General features: G+C 52.6%; 9 protein-coding genes across 9 annotated transcripts; 6 read left to right on the plus strand and 3 right to left on the minus strand.

Annotated features, from left to right (window-relative positions):
* Positions 1–2,824: 2,824 nt before the first annotated feature.
* Positions 2,825–5,461, plus strand: B0T23DRAFT_121924 (catalase 3 precursor). The gene is made up of 3 exons (XM_062832050.1): positions 2,825–3,256; positions 3,322–3,524; positions 3,588–5,461. Exons 1-3 carry the CDS (start codon positions 2,972–2,974, stop codon positions 5,257–5,259), a joined length of 2,160 nt encoding a protein of 719 aa, XP_062694389.1. The 5' UTR covers positions 2,825–2,971; the 3' UTR covers positions 5,260–5,461.
* A 1,081-nt stretch (positions 5,462–6,542) lies between these two features.
* On the plus strand, positions 6,543–8,053 carry B0T23DRAFT_315433 (nucleoside transporter-domain-containing protein; the record flags this gene model as incomplete). Its single annotated transcript, XM_062834857.1, has 2 exons — positions 6,543–6,724; positions 6,784–8,053. 2 exons carry the CDS (start codon positions 6,543–6,545, stop codon positions 8,051–8,053), a joined length of 1,452 nt encoding a protein of 483 aa, XP_062694390.1.
* A 955-nt stretch (positions 8,054–9,008) lies between these two features.
* B0T23DRAFT_121959 (uncharacterized protein) lies at positions 9,009–11,595 on the minus strand. Its single transcript, XM_062832051.1, has 2 exons — positions 11,150–11,595; positions 9,009–10,560 (listed from the first exon to the last, which is right to left on the minus strand). Exons 1-2 carry the CDS (start codon positions 11,414–11,416, stop codon positions 9,067–9,069), a joined length of 1,761 nt encoding a protein of 586 aa, XP_062694391.1. The 5' UTR covers positions 11,417–11,595; the 3' UTR covers positions 9,009–9,066.
* A 1,830-nt stretch (positions 11,596–13,425) lies between these two features.
* Positions 13,426–15,038, plus strand: B0T23DRAFT_121982 (inositol-pentakisphosphate 2-kinase). Its single transcript, XM_062832052.1, has 3 exons — positions 13,426–13,766; positions 13,826–14,089; positions 14,165–15,038. The coding sequence occupies exons 1-3, from the start codon at positions 13,601–13,603 to the stop codon at positions 14,896–14,898; spliced, it is 1,164 nt and encodes a 387-aa protein (XP_062694392.1). The 5' UTR covers positions 13,426–13,600; the 3' UTR covers positions 14,899–15,038.
* Positions 15,039–15,177: 139 nt separating this feature from the next.
* B0T23DRAFT_313741 (protein AF-9) lies at positions 15,178–16,188 on the minus strand (the record flags this gene model as incomplete). Its single annotated transcript, XM_062834758.1, has 2 exons — positions 15,178–15,875; positions 15,954–16,188. The coding sequence occupies 2 exons, from the start codon at positions 16,186–16,188 to the stop codon at positions 15,178–15,180; spliced, it is 933 nt and encodes a 310-aa protein (XP_062694393.1).
* Positions 16,189–16,603: 415 nt separating this feature from the next.
* On the plus strand, positions 16,604–17,905 carry B0T23DRAFT_377867 (uncharacterized protein). Its single transcript, XM_062837055.1, has 2 exons — positions 16,604–16,968; positions 17,052–17,905. The coding sequence occupies exons 1-2, from the start codon at positions 16,862–16,864 to the stop codon at positions 17,809–17,811; spliced, it is 867 nt and encodes a 288-aa protein (XP_062694394.1). The 5' UTR covers positions 16,604–16,861; the 3' UTR covers positions 17,812–17,905.
* On the minus strand, positions 17,906–19,120 carry B0T23DRAFT_377869 (Pre-mRNA-splicing factor syf-2). The gene has a single exon (XM_062837056.1). It carries the CDS (start codon positions 18,970–18,972, stop codon positions 17,953–17,955), a length of 1,020 nt encoding a protein of 339 aa, XP_062694395.1. The 5' UTR covers positions 18,973–19,120; the 3' UTR covers positions 17,906–17,952.
* A 198-nt stretch (positions 19,121–19,318) lies between these two features.
* On the plus strand, positions 19,319–22,093 carry B0T23DRAFT_377870 (uncharacterized protein). The gene has a single exon (XM_062837057.1). It carries the CDS (start codon positions 19,784–19,786, stop codon positions 21,845–21,847), a length of 2,064 nt encoding a protein of 687 aa, XP_062694396.1. The 5' UTR covers positions 19,319–19,783; the 3' UTR covers positions 21,848–22,093.
* A 757-nt stretch (positions 22,094–22,850) lies between these two features.
* Positions 22,851–25,865, plus strand: B0T23DRAFT_122007 (uncharacterized protein). Its single transcript, XM_062832053.1, has 3 exons — positions 22,851–23,464; positions 23,521–24,256; positions 24,329–25,865. Exons 1-3 carry the CDS (start codon positions 23,182–23,184, stop codon positions 25,602–25,604), a joined length of 2,295 nt encoding a protein of 764 aa, XP_062694397.1. The 5' UTR covers positions 22,851–23,181; the 3' UTR covers positions 25,605–25,865.
* Positions 25,866–26,099: the final 234 nt, after the last annotated feature.

Below are 26,099 nucleotides of genomic sequence, written 5' to 3' on the forward strand. Positions count from 1 at the left end.
TGTGACAAGAATACGATGAATAGTCAGATACCGTTTTGCTGATATACTACCTCAAATTGTAAAGCTGTTATAGCAATGGCGGTGTTTATTTTCAACGTTAATAGTAGAAAAACAAATAAACGTTGAGAAAGATAAAAGACAAGAAAATTACCACAGTCGCGAGAAATCCCAAGATATTGGCGGGACACACCGTTCACCTTCATCTTTCAATGGCATCAAAGCATGGAAGTATTTCTTGGAGTTTCTATCCCTGATCGGCATTACGACCTTGCAAAGAGTTGGTTCACCAGAAGAAAATATCTCTGCTCGGATTCTTAACGATGTCGAAAGAGAACGGAATTCAGAAACTCCCTCTTGTTTTTCCATCTCGATGGCCCAGACTGGAAGGTGTTTCTTCGCATAATCCTGTGGTCAACCAAATTCCTCGCACGACCTTCCCGATGCATATCCTTTTGTCGAAGAGCAGACCCAGCTGAAGATGAACGTCCTGCCATCCACTACAACTCCAGCCAAGGTATTCCACACCGAGGTGAGTTGTAGTGCGGTATGCGGAAAGAAAAAAGACAGTAAGCAAAGGTCCCTGTAACGCTTTTCACAGAGCAAGCGATTTTGATTGTACTGTGAATAGCACCACGCCGAAGAGGTGTGTGCTTGTGAGGTTCGGGTAACGCCGCCGTGTGATTCCCTACAACCATGCGGCCCACGCCACACACGGGCATCCAGTTTGATGATCAGCTAGCCGGCTGACGCCCAACAGGTCGTTGGATGAAAAATAATACATGGGCATTGGATCTGATACTCCATACGTTGTGGTGTAGAACACCTTTCAGCTTCCTCAGGATCAGAAGGGCATCCGGGAACCCACCTTTGAGCTCTCAACCACCGCTGTTGCATCACCATCAACGAGAAACCCCAAGTTCTGGGCCCAGCGAGGTGGTATCATCTGAGCATGAACGGCCGGCGCCCTGCAGAAAGAGAGAATTCATCTTTCCCCCAGCTGTACAGTCATACTGTGCCAAGGTTGTACAGGAGCTGCGGTGACTGGATGACTTACATGATAGTATCCTCCAATCCACCACTCTCGGCCTCGAACCATCAGATTATCAATCCAGAGGGATGCCATCGAACAAAAATAAGGTAAGAGCACTCACCGCCGATCCTTGCAAAATGGCAGTTGTGATATCCTTGGCACCCAAACTCCCAGGCTTCTTCATCCTCGTGGCTCGCCGCTGGCCGCATGTTCTCGGGCCTAGTTTGCTCGGCATGCTTAGAATTGGGGCACAGAAATAAAATTAAACAAAAAATCGCCCACCAGAGTGGCGCATACACACTACATACCAGAAACCTTTGGATCCGGCTGTCATGGCTACCCCTTCCCTGCAGGCAGAAGGAGCATCACCGTAGCAATACATACCACCATGCGGCACGGGAACGGTTGGATATTGCCCCAACCATCAACAGTCTGTGAGTCGTGCCAGTCAGTTTCTCTCGCATCCTCAAGTGATCAGCAGTCAAAGCTTTTCTCAGCTCCTTCAAATGCTTCGAGGCCTCATCTCGTTCATGTACAATTTGCATGATATAGCTTACCATCTTCCTCCTGTGTGATTCTTTACAATATCTTGTAGATTTGGTGTCAGAGGAACATGCAGCAAGGAATCGACTTGCCTCATCAAGGCCCACTCTGTTCTACCGCCGTCCATCATCATCTTTCTTCGGCTTGGCAACCAAACCAAGGCACCACTGAGAGAAGGCGGACCGTTCGATACATCTCACACTGGCCGGGGACCATTTTATGTGGATCCTTGCCGACAATATAGCGGCCCATGAGGAAGGCCACGGGCTAACCCAGTGACTTGGACTGTGAAGGAGGAAGATTTTCGGATGTGATGAATGCCTTAACAACGGGTACCTTGAGATGAGCACTCCGTACTATGTATACTTTCAGATACGCTCAAACTGTACAATCCAATACTAGTGTACACTGGTTTGTTCGTTAGCGTGGGACTACTTGCAGGTTCAAATAGGGGAGAAATGTGTGATCTAGAGGATATGATTGGTTCAAAATTAACAAAAAAACGTAGAGTGAGAGAGAGCTTCAAAGAGCCTGAGCCTTCTCAGTAGTGTAGTATCCCGGACACGATGCCCAAAAAGGAAACAGTTCCAGCGCTTTTCCAGGACTTACAATCGTCAAAGTCCACCGAACCAGACTTTGGAAAAATGTCAATCGAAGTGCCACACCAACAATCATATCAGGGTTGGAATGTACCATCTATAAACTACACAGCTTCTATAATGGGGGCCATGGCCACACTTCGACGATTTACCAACAGGCACTACACTACGTAAAAGTGTAGGTACGTACCTTTGTCCGTTTCCTCGCCCTATGGTGCACATCTACCGGTGGCACCCTCGAAAGCTACCGTGCTCTAGTGCAACTGTACTCCATCAAGAGTCCATGTCCATCACTGCCATCCCACCAGTTGAAATTCACCACTTACATGTCTGTGGGGTTGGCAGCTTTGTTGTTCCAGCCTGGTATGCCAGAACCCGTTCTCCAAGTACCCCCCTACCCTTGCCTGCAGGCATGCTTGATGCGTGCGTTTTTGTTTCCCCATGGATTCGGTTCGGACGAAGCTCCAACTCTCATTGCCCATGGACCATGCGGGGGACGCTCGTTGTGTTGATCCTGGCAAAGGTCGATAGATGTGATCACCTCCCTGATGGGTCTCTGTCTGTCTGTCGGTCTGTCTGACTGTTCGGCCGTGGCAAGGAGGATTGATATAAGTAGGACCTCTCCCGCCACTGACATCCGAGATATTGCTTTGTGTGTTCTCTGTATCCCTAACCAGATATCCATATTCTGGGATAGAATATTGTCACACATTTTCCCTGTCTATTTATTTGATACCCCCAAATCACAGATTGTGTGTACTCCTTCAGTTGGAAAATATACACCAGACAACACAATACCATGCGTGTCAACGCTCTTCTACCGTTGAGCGGCCTTATTGGCACTGCTCTGGCGGCATGCCCTTTTGCCGACCCTTCTGCTCTTGGTCGCCGTGCCGAGGGCGGCGAGGTTGACGCCCGTCAGAGGTTGAAGGAGGTTGAGGTTGACGACAACGGCCAATTCATGACAACGGATTTCGGCGGCAACATTGAGGAACAGTTCAGTCTGAAGGCTGGTGGCCGGGGCTCGACATTGCTTGAGGACTTCATCTTCCGTCAGAAGCTCCAGCACTTCGACCATGAGCGCGTATGTCTTCACTGCCATGGCCCAATTAGCATAAAGATTTCTAGCTAACGTATATTCGATACCAGATTCCCGAGAGAGTCGTTCATGCCCGTGGTGCCGGTGCCCACGGTATCTTCACCAGTTATGGCGACTGGTCCAACATCACCGCCGCCTCCTTCCTGGGCGCCAAGGACAAGCAAACACCGGTCTTCGTCCGCTTCTCTACCGTTGCCGGTTCCAGGGGTTCCGCCGACACTGCCCGTGATGTTCACGGCTTCGCCACGAGATTGTATGTTGACCACGTAACCACCTTTCCCTTTACCTCTTGAGCAGGGCGTTAACTTGTATCCAGCTATACCGATGAGGGCAACTTCGATATCGTCGGCAACAACATTCCCGTCTTCTTCATCCAGGATGCCATCCGCTTCCCCGACCTTATTCACTCCGTCAAGCCTAGCCCCGACAACGAGGTTCCCCAAGCCGCCACCGCCCACGACTCGGCTTGGGACTTCTTCAGCTCTCAGCCCTCCGCTCTCCACACCCTCTTCTGGGCCATGTCTGGCAACGGTATTCCCCGCAGCTACCGTCATATGGATGGTTTCGGTATTCATACCTTCCGTCTGGTGACCGAGGACGGCAAGTCCAAGCTCGTCAAGTGGCATTGGAAGACGAAACAGGGCAAGGCCGCTCTCGTCTGGGAGGAGGCTCAAGTCCTCGCCGGCAAGAACGCCGACTTCCACCGTCAGGATCTCTGGGATGCTATCGAGTCCGGAAACGCCCCTTCATGGGAGCTCGCCGTTCAGCTTATTGATGAGGACAAGGCCCAGGCTTACGGCTTCGACCTGCTTGATCCCACCAAGTTCCTTCCCGAGGAGTTCGCCCCTCTCCAGGTTCTCGGTGAGATGACCCTCAACCGCAACCCTATGAACTACTTCGCCGAGACCGAGCAGATCTCCTTCCAGCCCGGCCACATTGTTCGCGGCGTCGACTTCACCGAGGATCCCCTGCTGCAGGGTCGTCTCTACAGCTACCTCGACACCCAGCTCAACCGCCACAGGGGCCCCAACTTTGAGCAGCTCCCCATCAACCGCCCTGTCTCTGGCGTCCACAACAACCACCGCGACGGTCAGGGCCAGGCTTGGATTCACAAGAACATCCACCACTACACCCCGTCTTACCTCAACAAGGGCTACCCCGCCCAGGCCAACCAGACCGTTGGCCGTGGCTTCTTCACTACCCCCGGCCGCACCGCGTCTGGCGTCCTGAACCGCGAGCTCAGCGCCACCTTTGACGACCACTACACCCAGCCCCGGCTCTTCTTCAACTCGCTCACCCCCGTCGAGCAGCAGTTCGTCATCAACGCGATCCGCTTCGAGGCCAGCCACGTCACCAACGAGCAGGTCAAGAAGAACGTTCTCGAGCAGCTCAACAAGATCTCCAACGACGTGGCCAAGCGCGTGGCCGTTGCGCTCGGCCTCGAGGCGCCCCAGCCCGACCCTACCTTCTACCACAACAACGTCACCCGCGGCGTTTCCATTTTCAACGAGAGCCTCCCCACCATCGCCACCCTCCGCGTCGGCGTCCTCTCCACCACCAAGGGCGACTCCCTCGACAAGGTCAAGGCCCTCAAGGAGCAGCTCGAGAAGGACGGCCTCAAGGTCACCGTCATCGCCGAGTACCTTGCCAGCGGTGTCGACCAGACCTACTCCGCTGCTGACGCCACCGCCTTCGATGCCGTTGTCGTGGCCGAGGGCGCTGAGCGCGTCTTCAGCGGCAAGGGCGCCATGAGCCCTCTTTTCCCTGCTGGCCGTCCTAGCCAGATTCTTACTGATGGTTACCGCTGGGGTAAGCCCGTTGCTGCTGTCGGCAGCGCCAAGAAGGCGCTCCAGAGCATCGGGGTGGAGGAGAAGGAGGCTGGTGTTTATGCCGGTGCTCAGGATGAGGTTATCAAGGGCGTTGAGGAGGGCCTCAAGGTGTTCAAGTTCCTTGAGCGTTTCGCCGTTGATGGTGATGATGAGGAGTAAGTAGATTTGATACCAATGGAATGACCAAAGCGAGGGGGAAAGAGTAATGCTTAACGAGCTGATGATGAGAATTTGATAATTTGTCCGTTTTGGAAAACGAACAAGCGATCCATGGGGAGGTTGAGCTTTGGATCCAGGGGGTTAAACTTTTTGTACATATCTTCACCTACAAGTGCTTAATCTGAAAGAAAAAAAAAGGGTACGAGATGCCAGAAATCCGAATTTCTGGCATTTGATGAGTTCGAAGAGGTAACGGCAACAATGCACCAATATGATGCGTCGCAGGAACTATGGGTCACGTGGATGGCTGCAGAATGAGTTGTCAAGTGGTTTCCGGCCTTTCCCTATCGAACTATTGGCTTGGGAATGGTTGTTGTTTTATTGAAGTCTCGTGATGTTCAGGTCATGGTGTCGTGGTGGTATTGTGTGTGCTTCGGTTGCATGTCGCCCGTGGTCGTCCATGCTCAGTAGAGGTGCGGACAGCGTCAGCTGAAGATCGCCGGTTGCACAACCAAAAAAGAGAGACTAACATGTGTGTTACTGCTTTATCGTGATACTCGCCCTGGCCGTATGATCTCGATGATATGTTTGGTGTTGAGAAGATCAAGCACGCAGCTGAAGGAATGGATTATGGTACCTCTTACGTATCTAAGGTAGGTACTTTACAGTACAGTAGAGCTGTTGCCGCCGGCACTAAACACGCCGCTGGGGCACCACTTCGGGTCCACGTATACTGGGCTTAGGCGGAGCCCTCTGCACGTCTCCCGCTGCAACCGCGCCTATGGCCGATGACGTTAGCAGTCCCCTATCGCAGCAGCTGGAGATAAGGTTACCTACATGCGACAACGGGCAGCGACCATCAAGGTGCAGCTGACACACACCTAATTCAACACCTATCACCTATCCCGTCCATCGCCATCCATCCCGACGTGTGCGCGCGCTTTCATCCCGTGTCGCCGACGCATGACGGTTTGATCCTAATATCCCCGCGATTCTCCACCATCAAACCGTCGAATCAGACACATCAAACGGCGAACGGAATCAAGGCAGCCGACACCGGAAGTGGGTTGGATCGCGGAGGACGGTCAAGGCGATTCACGACTCGTGAACGCCAGTTGCACTCTTTTTAAGACGGGCTTTCGACATTTTGAGGACGTTGGCAGCATTGGATGTCGGCAGATCAGCCCAGTATTAGACTTGGTCCCATACCGACAAGTTCCAGCGGAGATTCCAGACATCAAGGGTCGACGACAGCCACCCGTGACAACGGACCACCAACTATCATGGATCGACTAAAAAACTTCCTGACGCCGGTGAAGGCAACAGACGACGAGTATGAGCCGCTGGCAGACGACTCCTCATCGACACTCGAGGAGGAAGGAGAGACATACGAAGACCAGGCGCCTTTCTCATGGATAGAATACGCCATCTTCGCCTTGATCGGTGTCGCCATGCTCTGGGCATGGTATGTCCATGATACCCACTCGCGATACTTATCCTGCTAACCACCCATTGACACTACAGGAACATGTTCCTCGCTGCTGCTCCCTACTTTCAAACCCGGTTCGAATCCAACGAATGGATCCTCGCCAACTCCCAATCCGCTATCCTCTCCGTCTCGACAACCGCCAACCTCCTGGCTCTGCTCGTCTTGATGAACATCCAGTCCTCAGCCAACTATCCTTTGCGTATCAAGGCCTCTCTGATCGTCACCATTGCCGTCTTTGGTCTCTTGACCATCTCGACTGTCGCCTTCCGCAATGTCTCCCCGACCACCTACCTCGTCTTCCTGCTGCTCATGGTCGGCGCCTCCGCCTGGGCCTCCGGCATGTTGCAAAATGGCGCCTTCGCCTTCGCCGCCAGCTTCGGTCGACCAGAGTACACCCAAGCCATCATGGCCGGCCAGGGCGTGGCCGGGATTCTGCCCCCACTAGCACAAATGATCTCCTACCTCGCGGTGCCTCAGCCCGGCGAGTCCAACTCTCCCTCCAGCTCAACACCTGCCGCCACCACTACTCTCGACAGCACCCCAGAAGCGGCCCCCAGCACCTCGGCCTTCATCTACTTTCTCACCGCCGTGCTAGTCTCCCTTGCCACCCTCGTCGCCTTCTACCCCCTCGTCAAGCGACACAACGCGCTCGTCGAATCCCGCCTCATGCTCGACGAAGACACCCAACAACTCCTCTCGCAGTCCATCACCTCCCTCGAGGAAGCCGAGCGGCTTCGCCGACACTACGTCAGCCCTTCCACCCTTTTCCGCAAGCTCAACTGGATCGCCGTCTCTGTCTTTTTGTGTTTTGTCGTAGCCATGTTCTTCCCCGTTTTCACAGCCAAGATCCTGTCCGTCCACGATGACTCTGTCATCTCCCCTGGCCCAGGAGAAAAAGCGTCGTCTATATTTACTCCCGGAGCCTTCATCCCTCTCGGCTTCTTCTTCTGGAACCTCGGCGACTTGCTCGGTCGCGTATCCCCCATGTTCCTCCCCTTTTCACTGCGGGATCGCCCCGTAGCCTTATTCGCGGTGGCGGTCGCGAGACTGGTCTTCTTGCCCATGTACTTGCTTTGCAACATCCGTGGTCAGGGAGCGGTGGTGGATAGCGATCTGTTTTATTTGTTGGTGGTGCAGTTGCCCTTTGGCTTGACGAATGGGTGGTTGTGTACGAGCAGCATGATGGCTGCCGGGGAGTGTGTGGATGAGGGCGAGAGGGAGGCGGCCGGCGGCTTTATGAGTATGTGTCTTGTAGGTGGCTTGTCGGTGGGGAGTTTGGCTAGTTTTAGCGTTGCTGGCATCTGATGTCGTTGATGTTCGTGTAATTCCTTTAATTTATTTTTTTTTTTTTTTTTTTTTTTTAAAAAAAAATCTTTAATCTCCGATTTCGTTTTCTTTTTGAGGATCGAAATATTGGATATGAAGTAGGATGGAGCGGATGGACTGCTTGCATGCACATTGTGATTTTTGTTAGCGAACTGGGAAGGTTAGAGGCGTTTTGGTTTTGGATTGTGTTAGCCAAGGTCTCGCTAGGCTAGAAAGATCAGACCTGTGATGCACTCGTGGCATTTAGAAGATATATACCCAATCACAACATAAAATAGAATGTCAGTAAATTCCCATTACCCAAGACACATTATCGCAACAGATATCATGTAGTTGGAAGTTTGAACGACGTTGACATGAAGCAGGTTCATCTGTATGTTCCATGGTAGTACAACGGAGTGAGGAGTCGCATAATAACCCTGGGGTATTGTAAACTGATCCTTCCCATCCCATCACATCATCTTCCTCCACCCTTCTTCATCTGTTTGTCCGTCCGTTCGCCTGGCTGTGGCGGTCCATCCCTCATGGTGTATCTCAATAAAGAACAAAAAAACTTTTTTTTCCCCTCTTCCCTTCGCTCTTTACAGTCATCATCTCTTCCTCTTCTCCCTTCTCTACAAGTACACTATGTACTGCTCTCCAAGAAAACAGAAAAGAAAGAACCCAAATAACCCCATTTTTCTATGTGATGTTCGTTCTTTTTGTAGGCCCATCACCAACCCACAAACCAATGATATCAATCCATGGAAACGAAAGCCAAATGTGCCACCACCGTCAGAAAAGCGTTGAAAATCAAAGAGTAATCGATCATGGGGTTCCGGTTCGTGACTCCACCCCTCCAAAACGCCGTTGGAAAATCATACAAGAGAAAGAGTAGAACCCGCTTGCCTGAGAAAACCAAGAAAGGAGGAGCGGAAAAAACTGTACGGCAAAATATGATCGGCACATGGAAGAGCGTAGCACGCCCGCAATATGACAGTCCCCAGGCTCATCTATCTTGGTTCATAAGCCGGTGGGGGAATGTCATGCTGGTGGCTGTCCTCCCAAAAAGCAGGATTGCGGTTCTTCTCGTCATACACACGGCGGGCAATCTCACCCGCAATTTTGGTGATCCAAGCTTGCTCAAGAATCACCGAGGACATATCTGGCTGAGGACCAGCACGTCCCCACTGTTGTTGTTGCTGTTGCTGAAACTGCTGCTGCTGGCCTTTGGCATCTGCGTAGATTGACGCAGTGGATTCGGCCTTTTCGGACACTCTGCTGGAATACGACGGCGGCATCTCCTGCGCCGACGTTTGTGGAGCTGGGCTGCTAGGGAACATGGAAGGCTGGCGAGTATACACATGCTCCTGGGGAGTGGCAGCCCGCGAGGGCTGGGCAGTCACGGGCACACTTGGGACAGCAGCACGCGGACCAGACGATTCAGAAGCTCTGGCAGATGTAGTAGCGTCTGTGGGAGGCCTGAACCTCACCTTGCTCTGGGATGCAGCCAGATCATCTTCTGGTACCTCCCGTATTGTTGTAGGGATGACAGGTTCAGACATGGGTGTACGGGTCGAAGCCTCAGAGTGGCTATCGCCAGCTTGGCTGCTGGTGCTACCGATCTCGCTGACAGGCTCACTCGCCGCCGTCTTGCTACGCAGGTTGACGACCCGCATCTTCTTCTTGCGGCCCGCCTTGGAATGCCTACCAGAACCCAGAGACAAGCCCGTAGTGGCGGACCCCATACTCACCAAGGTCGGCCTGGATAGAGCGTGACCACTAGCCTGACTGCTGTTGTCTGAGAAAGTGTAAGTATGGACACTTCCTTGGTACGAAGACGTCCGGTGGAGGTTGGGCGTAGATGCCGGAGTAGCTGTGGCATCAGGCTTGTCAGATTGCCCAGCCCAAGCTCTGAACACTACCTCGAGAATGTTTGGTGTTAAGAGAGATGAGGTACGGTGAGCACAAGCAAGGGCATCCATCTTTTCGAGGTTCCTTTGCGAGAACAACGATTGTGTCTCGGGACCCCCGTCAAGAGATAGTGACGAAATCTCGGCAGGATCCAGACGATGGCCATGCGCATCCACAGCGTCAAGTGGTGGTGTTGCCAGCGGGTTTATCGCCGCATCACTTTCCTCCTTGGCTTCCTCGTCCTCCTTTGGAACCTGATCCGGGCACCACAGTTGAAGCGAGAGACGATGGATGATTGCTGGAAGTTCATCCATGATCAGGTCTCGCAACTTCATCTCGATGGTTTTTTGAAGGTAATCCCTAACGAACTGAATGGAGTCGAAGGTCGAAGAGACCTTGAGAGACTCGAGAGGGTCATTTCGAAAGACTATTGTGAGGCCCTTTTGCTTGGAGAAAACTAGGATGATGAAGGCCGACAGCTTGATTTCGGACAGTGTGATCTGAAGCGGTATTGTAAGCGATGACGATGCCGTCAGGGGTTCTGGTGACGTGAAGCTGGGTTTGGCGGATATGTACGTGTTTAGCGGGTTCGCCTATCAGTTGGTTTATTAGCATCACTCTTGTCAACCCTGGACAGTGTTGGTGTAGCGCAAAAGAGACATGCAGCACCTGGACAGACCCCTGCTATGCGATCTTCGGTAATTTGGGGCAATGCGCCAAGGATGCCAAGTGAAATCTCCAGCCTTTCGGGAATTTTCTCGCGGGTGGGTGCCCAAGCCAGCTGAAGCACGAACGAGAAAGCCGTCCTCAGAAGTCCTGTTGTATGGTTTTTGTAATCCACACATATACAGTGTATCACCAGTCTTGAGCTTGCCAGAGCGCTGAGCACTTGCCCACCAGCTCGCCCACTCCCTTGATCCGAGAAATCGTCATGATCCCCGTCAGCTTGAAGAAAGCATGTTCCATGTTCGGAGCACTAGCCACAGTGGAGCCATGTCGTCGGGAGTAGGTACTGGCAAAAGTTCGTAGCGCTCGTCCAATGGTTCCTCGGATATTCATGTACCGCACTGCGCACTGCGCAGTAGCTTTCTCGACGAATGGTGGGGGAGAGAAAAAGGCAAAAGCAAAGCTCCCAATGTGGTGTGAGAGAGCCATTGACAAAAAATCCTGGAAAAGCCGTACCTGCACTCGTGTTGCCAAAGTCAAGAAGGCGTCGCCAGAATAGCACATTTTGAAAATGCCGCGGAACCTGTCTTCTGCCAAATCTCCTATTTCCAAAATCTCCAGGTCGGGCGGCACGGAGCCAAGGTTGAGTTCGGTCACGAAGATGTCATCGACAATGATCGGGGGCTTGGGCGACTTGTTCAAGGCTGTCGTGAGGAGGTCGCGTGCCCGTTCGTAGAAGCCGGCGTCGGCCGTCAGCGGCGACCAGTTGAAGTTGAAGGCCATATTGAGTTGGCGTTGTCTTTAGTCAGACATGGCAATTGGAGGGCGGGCTTTGAATATGGTTGCTTCCGTCGGTGCGGAGGAGACGCTGGGTCGTCGAAGATTGCTGGCCAAATTGCCAGCAATGACGGAGTTCGAAATGCGACCCAAAATGCACAATGCGTTCGACGATGCGCTCGGGATCGGTTGCGCAGCAGTGGTGACAGTAGAGATTCGACTCCCCGATCGAAGGATGTTGCGGAAAAGAGACCTGGGAGTCCGAGGTTGTGCGGTTTGGTATTGTAGAATTGGCAGAATTGCCCGGGGTAGCGGGTGTTGTAGGTAAGTTCACGTGCTGAGGTCGGCGGGAGTTGGAGATTACAATGGGGTCAGGATGTGGACAGGATGACCATGACGCTATTTTGTGGGCGGGCCTTTTTCTGAAATTTTTCGCGCGTGTCGCTCTTTCGTTCACTTCATGCACTGCAGTCAGAAGCAGGCAGGTGCAGGTGGTACGTGGGACCGCTGTGTGGCTTGGGGGTAGCAGTGCGGGTGGCACCGGATCTTCTGACGCTGTCGCTGATGCTCACTTGGCAGTCCCTCAGTGGGCTGACATTGGCTGGGGCGGCGATTTGGGTACAACGAGCGACTGATAGGTATGCTCAACTCCTGCTCGTTAATCGAACCGCGTGGAAGGCGTTTTGTCGTTCAATCAAGACTGGTTGAGGAATAGCATTGTTTATTAATTGACTACACTGCATAATATATGGAAGCGGTCAGGCAGAATGAAGTCTATAAGACAGCACACTAAGTCCGAGGTACGCATTGAAACACGCTCCAACCTATGCAGGGACAGTCGCTGCAACCGGACGTTAGCAGTGTCTTGCTTGATCTGCTTAATCGGCGCAGCTTGTTTAGCCGTTGACGAAACAAAAAGAAAGTGGAAAGGGGAGAATTGATGCGGATACTGGATGCCCTGCGGAACGTAAGGTACAACCTACTACAGTACCTCCCGTCTACTTGATGCCATATGAACAATGGGATGAATGCAGTGGGAGCAGCGGTGCGCTCTTGCCCTGCGGTTGTGAAGCAGCTGGAAACATGGAACACGCAAGGGCACTGGAACCCCCCAGCGGCACTCACCAATGACGACGCAGAGCCTCCCACCAAAACCCTCCAAGACAGCCCAGGAGAATGAGGGGAAATAATCCAATGCACTTCAAAGAGGCATATCGCATTGGCACATCGAACCAATGTCTCAGTCATCATTGGAACGGACTGAACGGTTGTTAGGGCCTTTCAAGTGGGTCTTGAGCCTCGGGAATGCGGAGGGGGAGGCAAGGTAAGCCTCACCAGTCGGGGAGAGCCCGGAGGTTTTTTCGACTTTAAATCCCGAGAGGGGTAACCCGTCGTGTGCTTTCGTTGTGAGGGACAGCCACACTTTTGTTTGTTTGGCTTTGGGCACTGATGAATCTTGTCCGTTATCCGTCGTTATCGGATCCATCGGCAGGACCCGTCACATTCGGGAAGCCTCGGTTTCTGGGGTATTTGTTTGGAGACGGGGACCGGGGCACCGGGCGGGGTCATGAAGATGAACCCGATGTTCTGGTGTCAGTGGAATGTTGTGTCTTCCGGGGTGGATACTCTGGAAAGGACGGTTCCCCAAACACCTACCTTGTGCTTATACGCAGTTACATGTATGTATGGTCAAGGGGGACATCACAGCGGCTTTGTGTTAATACGACTGTCCAATGCTCAGTTTTGCTGTGGTTCAAAAATAGATGCCTGGAACGTCTTCCCTTTCCATTCCGTACCTTGAATCCAAAAGATTGCTTGAACCATGGGTCACTTCGTTGACAAGACTTCATTACCATAGAGTCAAAGTGAAAGTTCAATGACAACTGACATTTAGCATCACAATATCAGACGAACTCCATTGCTGCCCTGATGATCTTCAGTGGCAAGAACAACTCAAGCTTCACTCAGCTCACCATTGCCAAGAAAGGCATCACTTACCAGTTACTGGCCCCGTTTGTTTAGGTTACACGTTGCCGCTAGCCCCAAACAATTCCTACCTTAGCTGAAACCGCGCCTCCTTTCTACGTCACAATGTCAATCAGCAAACTCCGACGGAAAACAACAAGCCAACTGCACTGCAGTCATTCATTGTTCAACTTCCAAACGAACTGAATTATAGTAAACGTAATCATGTCACCAAAACCAGTAGCAGACCTAGCCAGCTTGAAAGGCACCAATTGCCAGTTCAAGTTCATCGGTGAAGGCGCCGCCAACATAGTCTTTGAGGTTGTGTTTCCTGAGGAAGACATCACCACTCAGGATGATGGCCATAGTCAGATCTTGGACATCCTGCAAGGTGACTATTACCTTTAGCCCCAATCACCACATGAGACGTCAATACTAAGATCATCACAGGGAAACTCTTACGAGTACCAAAGGCCAATACCAAAGCCTTTCCACACCCCGAAATCCTTCAGTACTGGGAGTCATCCATCAGTCCACTCTTCGATAACCCCCAGGAAGACCTAGTACAGCAGTACCTCATTCGTCTAGACAATTCCGTCGTCTCGCAACTCAATGCAATTCTTGAAAATGAAGACGCCCAGCGTAGGGCAGATTTCCAGGGTACCAAGGTAGCCGAGGCGGAGTATGGCATGTTGGTTGAGGATATGAGGAAGAGTTCGTCCTTCTTTACCTTCTCCCCCCCCCCCTTCCCTCCAGTACTTTTGTCTCTAACTTAAACTCCCTCCACAGAATCCCCATTAGACTTCCTTCTAGAATTCAAACCCAAATGGCTCACCCCTTCCCCCTCCGCCCCCTCTACCGCCACGCGCTGCCGTAACTGTGCCCGCGAAGCCTACCGCCTACACAAATCGCTTCGCTCCGCTTCCTCCGACCAAAACTCCTCCTGTGCCCTTAGCCACGAGCCACCGTTCTGCCCCCTCGAGTACCTAGCCGCTCAATCCTCGCCCTGCTCTCTAGCCCGAGTCATCGCATCCATGAACCTCTCCGCCACTTCCGCTTCTTTGGACACCAAGCCAGCGATGAGGGAGAATCCCGTCGGTGTGCAACCGGCTGTTTCTCTGGATGGCGAGGACGATGGCAGGCCAGGAATGGACCAAGTAGACGAGCGCTACCGCGTCGCGCTTGTTCACTGGCTGCAAAGCAATTCGTTGCTGCCCAAGCTGCGGGACGCGCAAGAGAGCTTGGACCCGGCGCCGGAGGGGACGAGTGACCAGGAGAAGCTGGCGTTGGCGATGACGTTGAGGGATTGTACCTGTTTTGTGAGGATATCGGAAGACTCGAAGGGAGGCTTGAAGGTGGAAGCCAAGCTGGCGGATTTGGATAAGAAGAATTGGGAGGCCAAGTTGGAGTATTGGAAGGGGATGGATGAGGTGTTGAAAGAGGGGGGGTATTATGAGGGGGTGGAGGTGCCGAGGATTCGGACGAGGTGTTTCATGGAGGTTGGGGCAGGGGAGGCGCCCTGAGAGTTTATGCCATTGATGTTGTCATGGGCTTTCAAGGGAGATGGATGGGCACTTGTAATGGTGATGGCTCGGTGCCGTGCTGGCCTTTAACAACCCTAAATGATGAACGATAAAGCGCCGTTTTCCTTACCCAACACTAGCAATGCAATTTGTGACTCCCTGGCTGTTTAGCACCCATGAACGCCATAACTCCCTTTACTCAACATAATCCGAATCAGATGCCACACGGTAACGCCGCCTCCGAGCCGCCTACTGCGCTGAACGCTCCTCGACTTCCTTCTAGGCAGCCTTAGCGCTCTCCACCCTCAGTGCCTCCAGCCGTTTCTGCTTCTTCTCCAACTCCTCCATCATCTGCTTCTTCATCTCATCCACCTTTAGCTTCGCCTCCTTGAGCTTCTGAATCTCCAACTGCTCCGTCTCCCGACTGAACGGCTGCCCGGGTCTATTAACCAGAGGAATCATCGCGCTCCTCTCCAGCACGCCTCCCTCGGACTTTTGTATCACAAACGGCTCCTCTTTTGACTCGTTATTGTTCTTCCCGTCCTTGCTCGTGCTCACACTAGCCCGCGAGTGACTCCTCTCGTGCCCTTTCTTATTTCCGCCCTTGCTGCTGCTCGCCCCGGGCGTGTTCGCGCTGGTCGGCGTCGCGGCGCCACTACCGCCGCCGCCGCCGCTGCCGTCTTTCAGTGTTGAAGCCGATGGCGGGAGGGCGCCCGAGATGAGGATATCGTAAAAGGGCTCGTAGGGTTCGTTGAAGATCTGTTCCTCGTATACCCAGGAAATGACCTCGCCGCCGTTGAGGCGCATAGCTTCCTTCTCTTCTTCGGTGCGGCCGAATGGGTGCAGGCGCAGATGGTGATAGAGCGTTTGAGGCTTCTCGGAGGATTCGGGGACGTAGTACAGCTTCATGGTGATTTCGAACTCACCCCAGCCGGTCTCGTGTATTTGGAAGGGTTGGCCTTTGACCCCTTCTACCACTGGACAGAGGGACACGGTTGATTAGCTTAGGTCGAAGCGGATGGAAGGAGGTATGACAACCGGAGGTAGGGACGTACTTCGAACATGGTTTGGAATGGACTCGTGAAGCTTAAACTGAACGCGCCGAAGCCAGTACGTAATGTCCACATCGTCGATGCCCTTGATGAAAACGGTCCAAGAGTGCGTGTGATCATCTGGAATGCCGGGCGGTTTGGGGTTGGTCTTTTCGTCGAAGGGCCGTGCTGTTGTTCCGTAAACGAAGGGTCGAAATATTTGAACGCCCTTGACACGCTTGCCTGTAGGTGGTGCCATCTTTTTTGGCGGTGATGGTTATGGATAGATTGAAGCTGTTCGAAGTGTTGAGATTCGCGCTGCTTCGCGGTGGTTTCGACAGACGCGGTAGGCCAATTGGTAAAGCTATAGTTATAGCGATATAGCTGGGCAACCGCAAGTCGTTTATCAGACCTGAATTCGACTAGACGACTGTGTACGGGAGGAGTGATTCTTGAAGAAGTGAAGATGGCGCAAAGAGAACAAAATGATGATTACAGGATTACAAAAGTGCCACCACCAGCAAGGTACCTGCATGAAGGATGGAGAAAAAAGTCGGGCGTGTTCCAGCCTGGAATGCGGGGCAGAGAAGCCCAACTGTTAAGGTTCCCTTTCCCTCCGGGGTTTAGCGGACCCTTGGCCCTGCGAATTTATCGAAAAACATCAGTGCCACCCTTGTAGATGATCGTTCGATAAGGATTTTTCGAGTCTGGATAACGGATCGGGGCTTTCCATGATGCAATCGTCTGGGGTTTCGATTGTTTACTTCTGCGGATAGAAAATCGGAGAGGAAACCTGGAAGCGTAACCTAGCTTATTGCCGAGAAAGAGTCTGAGAAACATAAAAAGAACCTGACCAGCCAATGTGTTTGAGCTACCTATTCTTGAGATAATATCTTTCTTCCCAAGCTCTCACCCTCAAGCAAGCTTCCATCATGTCGTCCGCCGCAAAGAAGCTTATCGTCGCCGGAGGCAACGGTTTCCTGGGCTCCAGGATCTGTCAGGCGGCTGTCCACAGAGGATGGGATGTAACATCTATCAGGTATCATACTCAGACACCTCCCTCCTTGACTGATCATTTCACCCTTTGCAAATGGTCGAACTGACCACCTCTTCTACGTCCAGTCGCTCCGGCCAACCCAACTGGTCTTCCGTATCCGCCTCCCCCTCCGCTCCCTCCTGGTCGACCGCCGTTTCTTGGGAGCGCGCCGACATATTCCGCCCCGCCGAATGGATCGCCCTCCTGAACGGTGCTGACTATGTCGTCCATTCTTTGGGCATCCTCCTCGAAGCCGACTACAAGGGCGTCATCTCCGGTCGGGAGTCTCCTATTGCAGGCCTTCAGAAGGCCTTCTCGCCCCGTCACACCCCAAACCCGCTCGAGCGTCGTCCTGGTGACGAGCTCCGTCCTCCGACCAACGCGAACCAGTTGACCTACGAGATGATGAACCGCGATAGCGCCATCCTGCTCGCCAAGGAGGCCGCTAACAAGGGCGTCAAGGGCTTTGGCTACATTTCCGCTGCGGGAGGAGCTCCCGTATTGCCGAGCAGGTATATCTCAACCAAGAGGGAGGCTGAGGACGTGATTGCGCGGGAGTTCCCCGACATGCGGAGTGTATTCTTCAGGCCGCCATTTATGTACGACAGCTCGCGGCCTGTGACGATGCCGTTGGCGGCGATGACCATGGCGGGAAGTATCTTCAACGGGGCCACAGGAGGAGTGCTATCCAACTTCTTGGGGAGTGCGGGGACGAAGCCTCTTAAGGCAGATCTGGTTGCGGAGGCGGTGGTGGAAGGATTGGACGATACAGCGGTTAAAGGGGCAGTTGAGGTCCCCGAGCTGGAGACGTTGGCGAACAAGGGCTGGAGGAGAACTATGCTTTGAAAGCAAGGAATCGGCTCAAGTGGTCTGTATTTTACCTGAATCATAACCTTGGCAATGTATAAAACGATGATGCTTGATATATAAAAACCAATAATCAATCCTTCAACGCCGTTTCCTCTTCGCATGAAGCCCAGAGTCACCCTAAACCATGGTTCCTCTCTCAAAGCTGTCCCTAATCTCTGCCGTGTACTTGTTATAGAACCTCGACAGCTTCTGGTTGAACTGCTTGTTCTTCTCGTTGATGTACGTGACGTCCGCATCGTCGCCGTTGTTCGCCATCCGCTCCCTCCTTTTCTTAAGGCTGGCCTCCTCGGCCTTGCGCATATCGGCCACCAGTCGATCAACGGCCGCCTTGTCGGGCTTGTGTTGCGCGAACTGCGTCGAGTCTGCCGTGCTAAAGAAGGTGCCGTCCTTATCAATCGCAATCATCTCTCCATCCTCTGTCTCAACAATCTCCAATGTGCCAGCCGCCGCAGCCTTTTCGATCGCCGCCAACTTTTCGCGCGTGTACCTCTCCAAATCGGGTCCTCCCATGTTGCGCAGTTGCCGCTTGTAGGACTTTTCGGCTTGTTGGTTGTAGTCGCGGAAGGCAGTGTCATCGCGGTGCGCCTCCTTCTTTTTCATGCGCTTGTCCCACCGCTCTGATTCCTCGACCGTCCAGTCCCAAGCCCGCTTGCGCTCAAAGTCGCCCCCGGCATCTTCAATGTCGGCTTTCAGCAGCTTGTGGGAGGCAATCGCGTGGCGACGGCCGAGGGCAGTGAGTTGGCTAGGGTCGCTCTGGAGGCGCTGGGATTCCTTGGTGGCTTCTTTGAGATTTTGCTGCGAGGATGACTTGGCGCGGGCTTGGAGGGCACGGAAACGCTCGGCACGCTCGCGAGCTTTGGCGGCCGCAGAGTCTGCAGCAGAGGTGGATGTGGGTGGAGTTGACGAGGACTGAGATGTTGCTGCGGTGTCAGGTTGTGCGGTCTCCGAGGCTGATAGAACCGGTGGTGATGAAGATGACGTCGTTGCGAGCGCTGCTTCTGTGACCGATGGCTCCTCCTTGGAATCGGTCGCGGTTTGATCATTCGGCTCTGTCGTGGACTCGGCGACGGCGTTTTCTTGTTGAGTGACTTCTGCCTTGTCTTCAGGCTCGGTCTTTCTTTTCTTTTCAGGAGGCATTTTCAATAGACTTCGTTTTGTTGAGATGTGTTGTGTGGGTAAGTAGTTGTGTGGTGTGAAATCCGGATTGTGTCAATGAAGCGGAAAGAAAACAGCCTCTCTGAAGCTGCTGTGCTGTGCTGCTGTGCCTGGGCTGGTCTGGACGCTGGGGCCAGCCAGTGCCTGGCAAGACGGAAAGTGGAATGCTGAGCAAGCCTTTCTACAGCGATTGTATACGATAGAGTGATGCATAAGTGGGCCGTGAGAGCCTGTCTTTTAGGTTTAGCGCCGATCATTACAGGACATTTAGCGGCTTTCTACCTAGCGCTCCTTCCCCAGATTTTGCAGACAGCGCCAAGAGGGGGGAGTTGAACGTCTCGGCCCGCCTCGTACCTTCTCCGTGCCGTCTTCGACCAAATTGAACTTGCACTCTTGACCATAAAGTACCTTTGTACCTGTTACACAGAACACGGCATCGCAACCAATATGAAAGGAATATTAGGCAGACCGGCCGAGGAGACGAGGAGAAAATGGAAGGCACCGCGGGAGGGTGCAACCGGTCAAGAGGGAAGGAGGGTTTACTTGACTGATTGATGGTTCATTGAGTGCTCTCCTTCTCGCCGTTACCCTCTTGCCCTATGCCCTATGCCGCCAGCTTCGCACATTCAATACTCACCTTGTGTTTCTTCACAGTTCAAGTTGGTGACACAAAGTCCAGCCTCGTTTCCTCCCAATCACAGCAGTTCCCAGCCGCCAGTAACGCCTACAGTCGTCGCGTATCTTGTCTGGTAAGGCTGGATCGCCAACTCTCACGCGCAAGTGGACGGCAAGCATGATACCTTATCGGAGGTGTTGCTGGCCTGCATTATCTCGGCTTCAGCTAGTCACAATATCCTCACCAAGATGGCACCTTCGGGCATTTCAGCGAGTCCAGGTTTCGGCCGCCTACTCCATAATGCCTAAAAGGAAGAAGAAAGAGAAAACCACAGAGAGCTTGGTTGACGTTGATGACTCCTTTTTCACCTCGAATTCTCAAAAATCCGGAGACATCCAGGGAGTCGAAGCTGGACTGGATGAGCCTCGAGTGGAAAGCCCAAGAGTCCGCAGAAAGGAGATGCGGGAGCTTAGGAACCGGTACTTTTGGAAGCACTGGGTGCAAAAGCACCCAAACTACGTCTGGAATAGGGCTAGTCGCAGAGATCAACAAAGGTCCACGATCAACAAAGATGGACTTCATACAAAGACCAATGATGAGAGTGTTGTCAACTATCCTGAAACTGAAGCTGAAAGAAGACAGGAGAGAGTCAACCTCTGGAATACGTGGCTTATGAACCACCCGACTTTCAAGCACAGCAAAGTCGGCCAGTTAAAAAGCACGGGGAAAATCAAGGGCTATGTTCAAGCCAGCCTCATGAGAGATCGAGCTAACAGGGTCGGTCGTTACTTCAGAACCCTAAGAGTCGGTCAAGAAAACAACAATTTTCTTCGTTTTCAAAAGATTCCAGTGAAAGATCGCTTGATGAAGAGACTCGTTCGGAAGATCGACTTCAGATCCGCCAAGTTCGGCCAAGCCTATTTCAGGCGCTTGAGAGTAGGCCAGATTCACAATGACTTCCTCAAGTTCCACAAGGTCGACCTGAGAAGGCCTCAGCCAGGGCGAATCCACCTCAGAAGCCTTCGACTTGGCAGTGATTCCAAGTTCGACAGGTTCAGGAAGATTCTCTTCGACGCAGATGGCGACCTCAAGGCACGCAGGAAGAAGGAAAGGAGAAGCAGTAAAGACCTCACGGAAGACCATTGGAAGAAAATGACTAAGAAGACACCCGAGAATATCGCTGCCGAAGAAAAGGAACAAAAACTGGCAAGAGGAATCCCCGACCATTGGACGATTGAGCAATGGGAATACATCACCAAGTTTCCCAACCACAGGACTGCAGAGGAATGGAAGAGGATGAGGAACTTCTCAAGTGATCTCGGCCACAAGCGAGCTATTGCGAAAGCGGTCGAACTAGAAACCTATCAAATATCCGACCTGGTGCTGGAGCTGGACGCCCACGACAATCCCTTTGTTCGTCCGTTCAACGCAGACGATGCAGCTGAACAGACCAAGCAGTGGCCGCACCTCGACCCAGATCAGCAAGAGATTGTCAGACGCGCGATCTCTGTCGCCGAAACTGTTGCTGAATCCAAAACAAAATGGAAGTCACCATTGTTACCATTCGATCACCGTCGGATAACAGAACGTGATGTCCTGTCAGTGGCATTACTCGGCATTGTCTCCGAGTCCACGGGGTTACAAAACCACCCAACATCGGAATCAGGCACTCACGAACCAAGTCTTGGATTCCTCACCATGTCCGACCTCCTCGAAATAGGTGTACCTGTTTCATACTCAGCAAACCCTCAGCGTCTCACCCACCTCCTACTCCACCGCATCGAAAAAGCCCAATTCCCCGCCCACCAAGAAGTCAACTTCCCCCCATCCTCGCTCTTAGAAGCCCTAATTCAGTCCTCATCCTTCCACCAGCTCCGCCGCATCATCGCTCCCCTGCTTCACACAGAAGAAGGCTGTTTTCTCATCTCCCAGTGCCAGGATACCATCCTAGCAGCATGCAGCAGCAAAAACGGTTACAGTGTTGATGACGGGTACTACGTCTCCACGGTCTTTGTCTTTCTCAGAACCATCGCCAGCCGTTTGGCAATGATGGATCTTAGATTTGAGATACCCGCGGACCTTTGGCCTACTAGATATGCCGATTTGTTCTTTCTGGAGTGTCCGGGGCTAGTAGTAGCGGGAGCGGATGAGCAGGATGGTGGAAGCGCTGGACAACTTGAAAGAGACGAAGAAGAAGCACAGGAAGAAGGAGAAGAACCCTTAGAGAGGGACGCGGAATAGGCATCCACTCAGGGTATTGAGCTTTCTTTAAGGTCGGGAGAAAGTTGATCCAGTTAGATGAAGTATTGGGCCAGTCTTGCATTTTGGTAGGGGCAAGGCTGGATGGATTAGATGTTTGTGTTATCATAGTCAGTTTTTGTGTCAAGGTAACCTTTCTTGCAGTAACGCCAGCCAAAGCGTACTGCCCCGTTCCATAATCATCCAGTTAACTGATTATTATTGCTAAATAACTTTTCCAAGAACCGCAAACGATATTCAAGTTGCACAACCCTCGTTAGGCATCGCCCGGGATTGGCTCCCACGTAGAAACTACCTTACTTGATATCTTCAGCGTTGACTCACTCACCACTCCAATTTTCCTTAGCCCTGTAGATTTGAAGACATGATGAAGGCCTAGGGTATGGGTGGTTGCAAGCCGTCGGATTTCCCAGTGTACACATGAAAGCTGAGACTTTAGCCTGGGGGAAGCATATCATTGGATCCAGTCCGCGCGCGGTAGCCGGTGTGTGAGAACACAACATAATCCCATCGGGGAAGAAAAGCCAAGCATTTCTTCTCCCTCCTTCCTTTCCTTGGATCACATCCACCACAAGACTCGACATGGCAGAAGAAACGACCTCACCCACAATACCTTCGGTTAGTCTGCAGAGTGTGACCTCGTAAACTCGGGTACGAACCGAAAGAAACTTACACGTGTTTTGATCAGGTTGTTGTCGCGCAGTTGCCAATCGTTCCGTCTTCAGCCCAATACCGGAGGGAATACGGAGTGATACCTACCCCTGCGCCTCTTCTCGTCTTACACACCACTATTACAGTCTCAGTGTCTCGCAAAAGCCAATCATGGTAGCAGTAACCGCTTGGTCGGTATCGGGTCGCAGATTTTGTACGACTGCTGGGCTGAACCTTTCAATTAACGTTTTGCTTTCCGACTGGTTGCTTTCTTGTTCTCGAGACCATCGGGACGCCTCCAGGTGGCTATGAGTCTAGGCTGGTTCCCTGGACAGGTTTTTGTTAAAGAGAGACGAGTAGACGAGTGGTGGCCAGCTCACCTTTAGGGCTGTCTCCTCCGACATCGTCAAACTTGGCACCGCGATGTTTTCTTCGGGGTTAGTTGTGAAAGGGAAACTTCCGTAGAACCCTCGTTTGTTTGTTGGCCCCTCTCATGCCTTTTGCCGTCTTCTTCTTCTTCTTCTTCTTCTTCTGTTATCGTCAGTTCCATCCCTCAACGAGTGCTGTCTGATCACTCTTCAGCTCCGCGTTGCTGGAGTGCCTACGCCGCCGCCGTGGTTAAGTGAAAGCATGGAAGGGGTTGCTCCAATCACTCGCTTGTCAATATGATTTCTACACAGGTCCTGTGTCTAGGAGCATCGTCGTGGCAGCCTAGACCATCGACGACGCAACGACCTTCACGATCGCCGCTCATTCCTCAGTCATGGAGACTTCTCCTAGTGCCCCTATTTCTCACCATCATCCAAGTCTCCCACGCCCAGCTCGACCCCATTAGAAACTTCTGCCGAATTTTTGGCCACCAAACCGCCGTGATCGACAACAGGCTCTACATAGACGGTGGTTTCATCAACTACAACCCCATCTCCCAGTATCCAGCCAACTACACGAGTGAGCGAGTTTGCCACCCTGCCGCGGTACTCTCACGGCTGACATTTGTCTCACAGACGCCGGTCTCCTCTACCTCGACCTCTCAACCATCACCGAATCCGGCATGCCCCCTCTCTTGTCCACCTCTCCACCAAAGAACTCCTCCGTCCCCTCCGTTCACGGCGCCGCCCTCTGGGCCGACCAACTCAACAAGCGATTGTATCTCTTTGGCGGCGAATCTCCCCCTTCGCTTCCTACGTCGAATTACTACCTGCCCTCGTTATGGTCCTTTGACGCCGTGTCGGAAGATTGGGAATTGGTTGCCCCCAAGAACAACCCAAATCAGGTGAAGATAGACGGAGTGTCGTACGGAGCTGGGGCCAGCGTGGAAGAGAGAGGGGAAGGGTATTATTTTGGTGGATGGATTTCTGATAGTAGTACGGGGAATTCGACGGGAGTGGCGTCAGGGGGGTTGGTGAAATTTGATTTTGATGAGGGGCAGTGGTTGAGGAATGAAGGGCCTGATCAAGATGAAAATGCAAAAGTAGGGAGGGCGGAAGGAGCTATGGTGTTCATCCCCATTGGGGATGGCGGGATGTTGGTTTACTTTGGGGGACTGATGCAGAGCCAGAGTGAAGATGATGAAAAGAGTGGGAATGTGACAACAGAAGGCCAGCCGATGGAGATGATTTATCTGTATGATGTGCTGAGTAGTAAGTGGTACGTGCAGAACGCAACGGGGGAGGTTCCGGGTAAGAGGCGACGGTTCTGCGCCGGTGCGACGTGGGCAGGTGATAAGAGCAGCTATAATATGTGAGTGTGTTCTCTGATGGCCCCTCATCAACCCCTTTTCCTAGCATATGGCCACTGACAAGATGCCAACAGATACATCTATGGCGGTGCCTCGACTCCCCCGGACAATCACCCTGGTTACGACGACGTATACATCCTTACCATTCCCTCCTTCCAATGGCTGAAGCTGTATCCCAAGCCCTCCGACAACTCTGACCCAAGTCAAAATAGCCAGCAAGGGGGAGCTTACCCCCATCACTCTCTGACCTGCAATGTCATTTCCCAGGCCCAGATGCTGATTATTGGGGGAAGCTTCCCCGTCTCGGCCGACTGTGATGTGCCCTCCCAGTTCGGCACACATAATCTCGACTTAGGCGAGCAAAATACCAAGAAGGAACCGTGGCAGTTGTTCGACTCAAATTTGACCACGTATACCGTGCCGGATGCGGTGGTAAAGGTAGTGGGAGGTGGAAAGGACGGCAGAGCGACCAAGAGGGAACCTGAGAAGGGCTGGGCACATCCGGATTTGAAGGTCCTGCTGACGAGAGAAGCAAAGTTTGCGGCGAGAACTGCAACGCGGAGTGTCCCGAGTGCGACAGGTAGTTCTGATGCGAACAGAGGAGGGACAGACCTTTCGAAGGGGGCAATTGCTGGAATCGCGGTTGGTGGAGCAGTTGCTATTGTTGCGGCGCTGGTCGGGGCTTGTTGGTTCATCAGGCGACATCGACAACGAAGGATTCTGGACCAGAAGAACAGAAGGGAGAAGTCTCTTGCTGATGGCGCCAGGTTAGGTACTGTGGCTTCACACTCGGATATGCCACCATGGAGCCCGGGGATGACGGCTACAACCGGATATACATCCACAAGTCCGTGTTCTGATGGCCCGTTCCAGAGACAGCAACAGGGGAATAGCGCTTTTTCGGTCGTTGTTCCTCGCCCGCCCGCGGAGTTGGAAGGAAATACGTACTGGCAGGGGCCAGACGGCGTAACGTACGAGCTGACAAGTCCGGGGTCGGTGGTATCTGAACAGCACCAGCAAACTCTCCAAACCAAGGTCGATTCCCAAGGACGGGTATGGATGCAGGTCCCACCAGCAGGAAGATGTGATCACGGTAGTCCTATGTCAAGGCATAGGACAGTAACCAGAATTGGGTCAGAGTCTGGGACGCCCACAACAACAACAACAACTACAGCTGACCCTCATGGGACGAAGTCCCCAATATCACCGACACACTCGCCGACAGAGCCACAAGAACTCGGCGTCAATCCGAAACGCGGAAGTACGGATGCCACAACAATCTTGACGGGTTCGGCAGGCTGGGATGCGGCAAGGGGGAGACCTAAGCATCACACTTTCTATCATCCATGAACAGGCGTTTCTGCTAAAGTGTCTCTTAGCCTTCATCAACAGAGATCCTGAAGTTTTAGGATTGTTTGACCAAGGGGGGGTCGAAGATGGCCTAAGTCTGCCAGTACAATACCTGTATGTAAACATAACAATGATTTTCTTCTCGCTTTGTCCATTTCCTTTTTTTCTTTTCAATTTTTTTTTCCGTTGTTGCTGCTGTCGAGCGACGTTGGTGATATCAGAACGTACGCGCGGAGGACTGAAGGGAACACAACCTGAAATGTTGAAGACTCCTCGGGTTTGGTAGAGTTCAAGTCAAAGAGCCGAGACCGTCCACAGAACGTGACTGCAATCCGTTCAATTGCGCACCGTGGCCACAGGAAAAGAGTCACACCTTCCCTGACCTCGGCTGATATGCTACTTACCTAAAACTTATAATGTCGTTCTTGTTGCTCCTCTCGATCATAGGGAAGGCGCGATAACTGGCGACCAGTCAGAACGGCAATGGTCACAACC

The sequence above is a fragment of the Neurospora hispaniola genome (assembly GCF_033458365.1).
Source record: "Neurospora hispaniola strain FGSC 10403 chromosome Unknown B0T23scaffold_3, whole genome shotgun sequence".
NCBI classification, from domain to species: Eukaryota; Fungi; Ascomycota; class Sordariomycetes; order Sordariales; family Sordariaceae; genus Neurospora; species Neurospora hispaniola.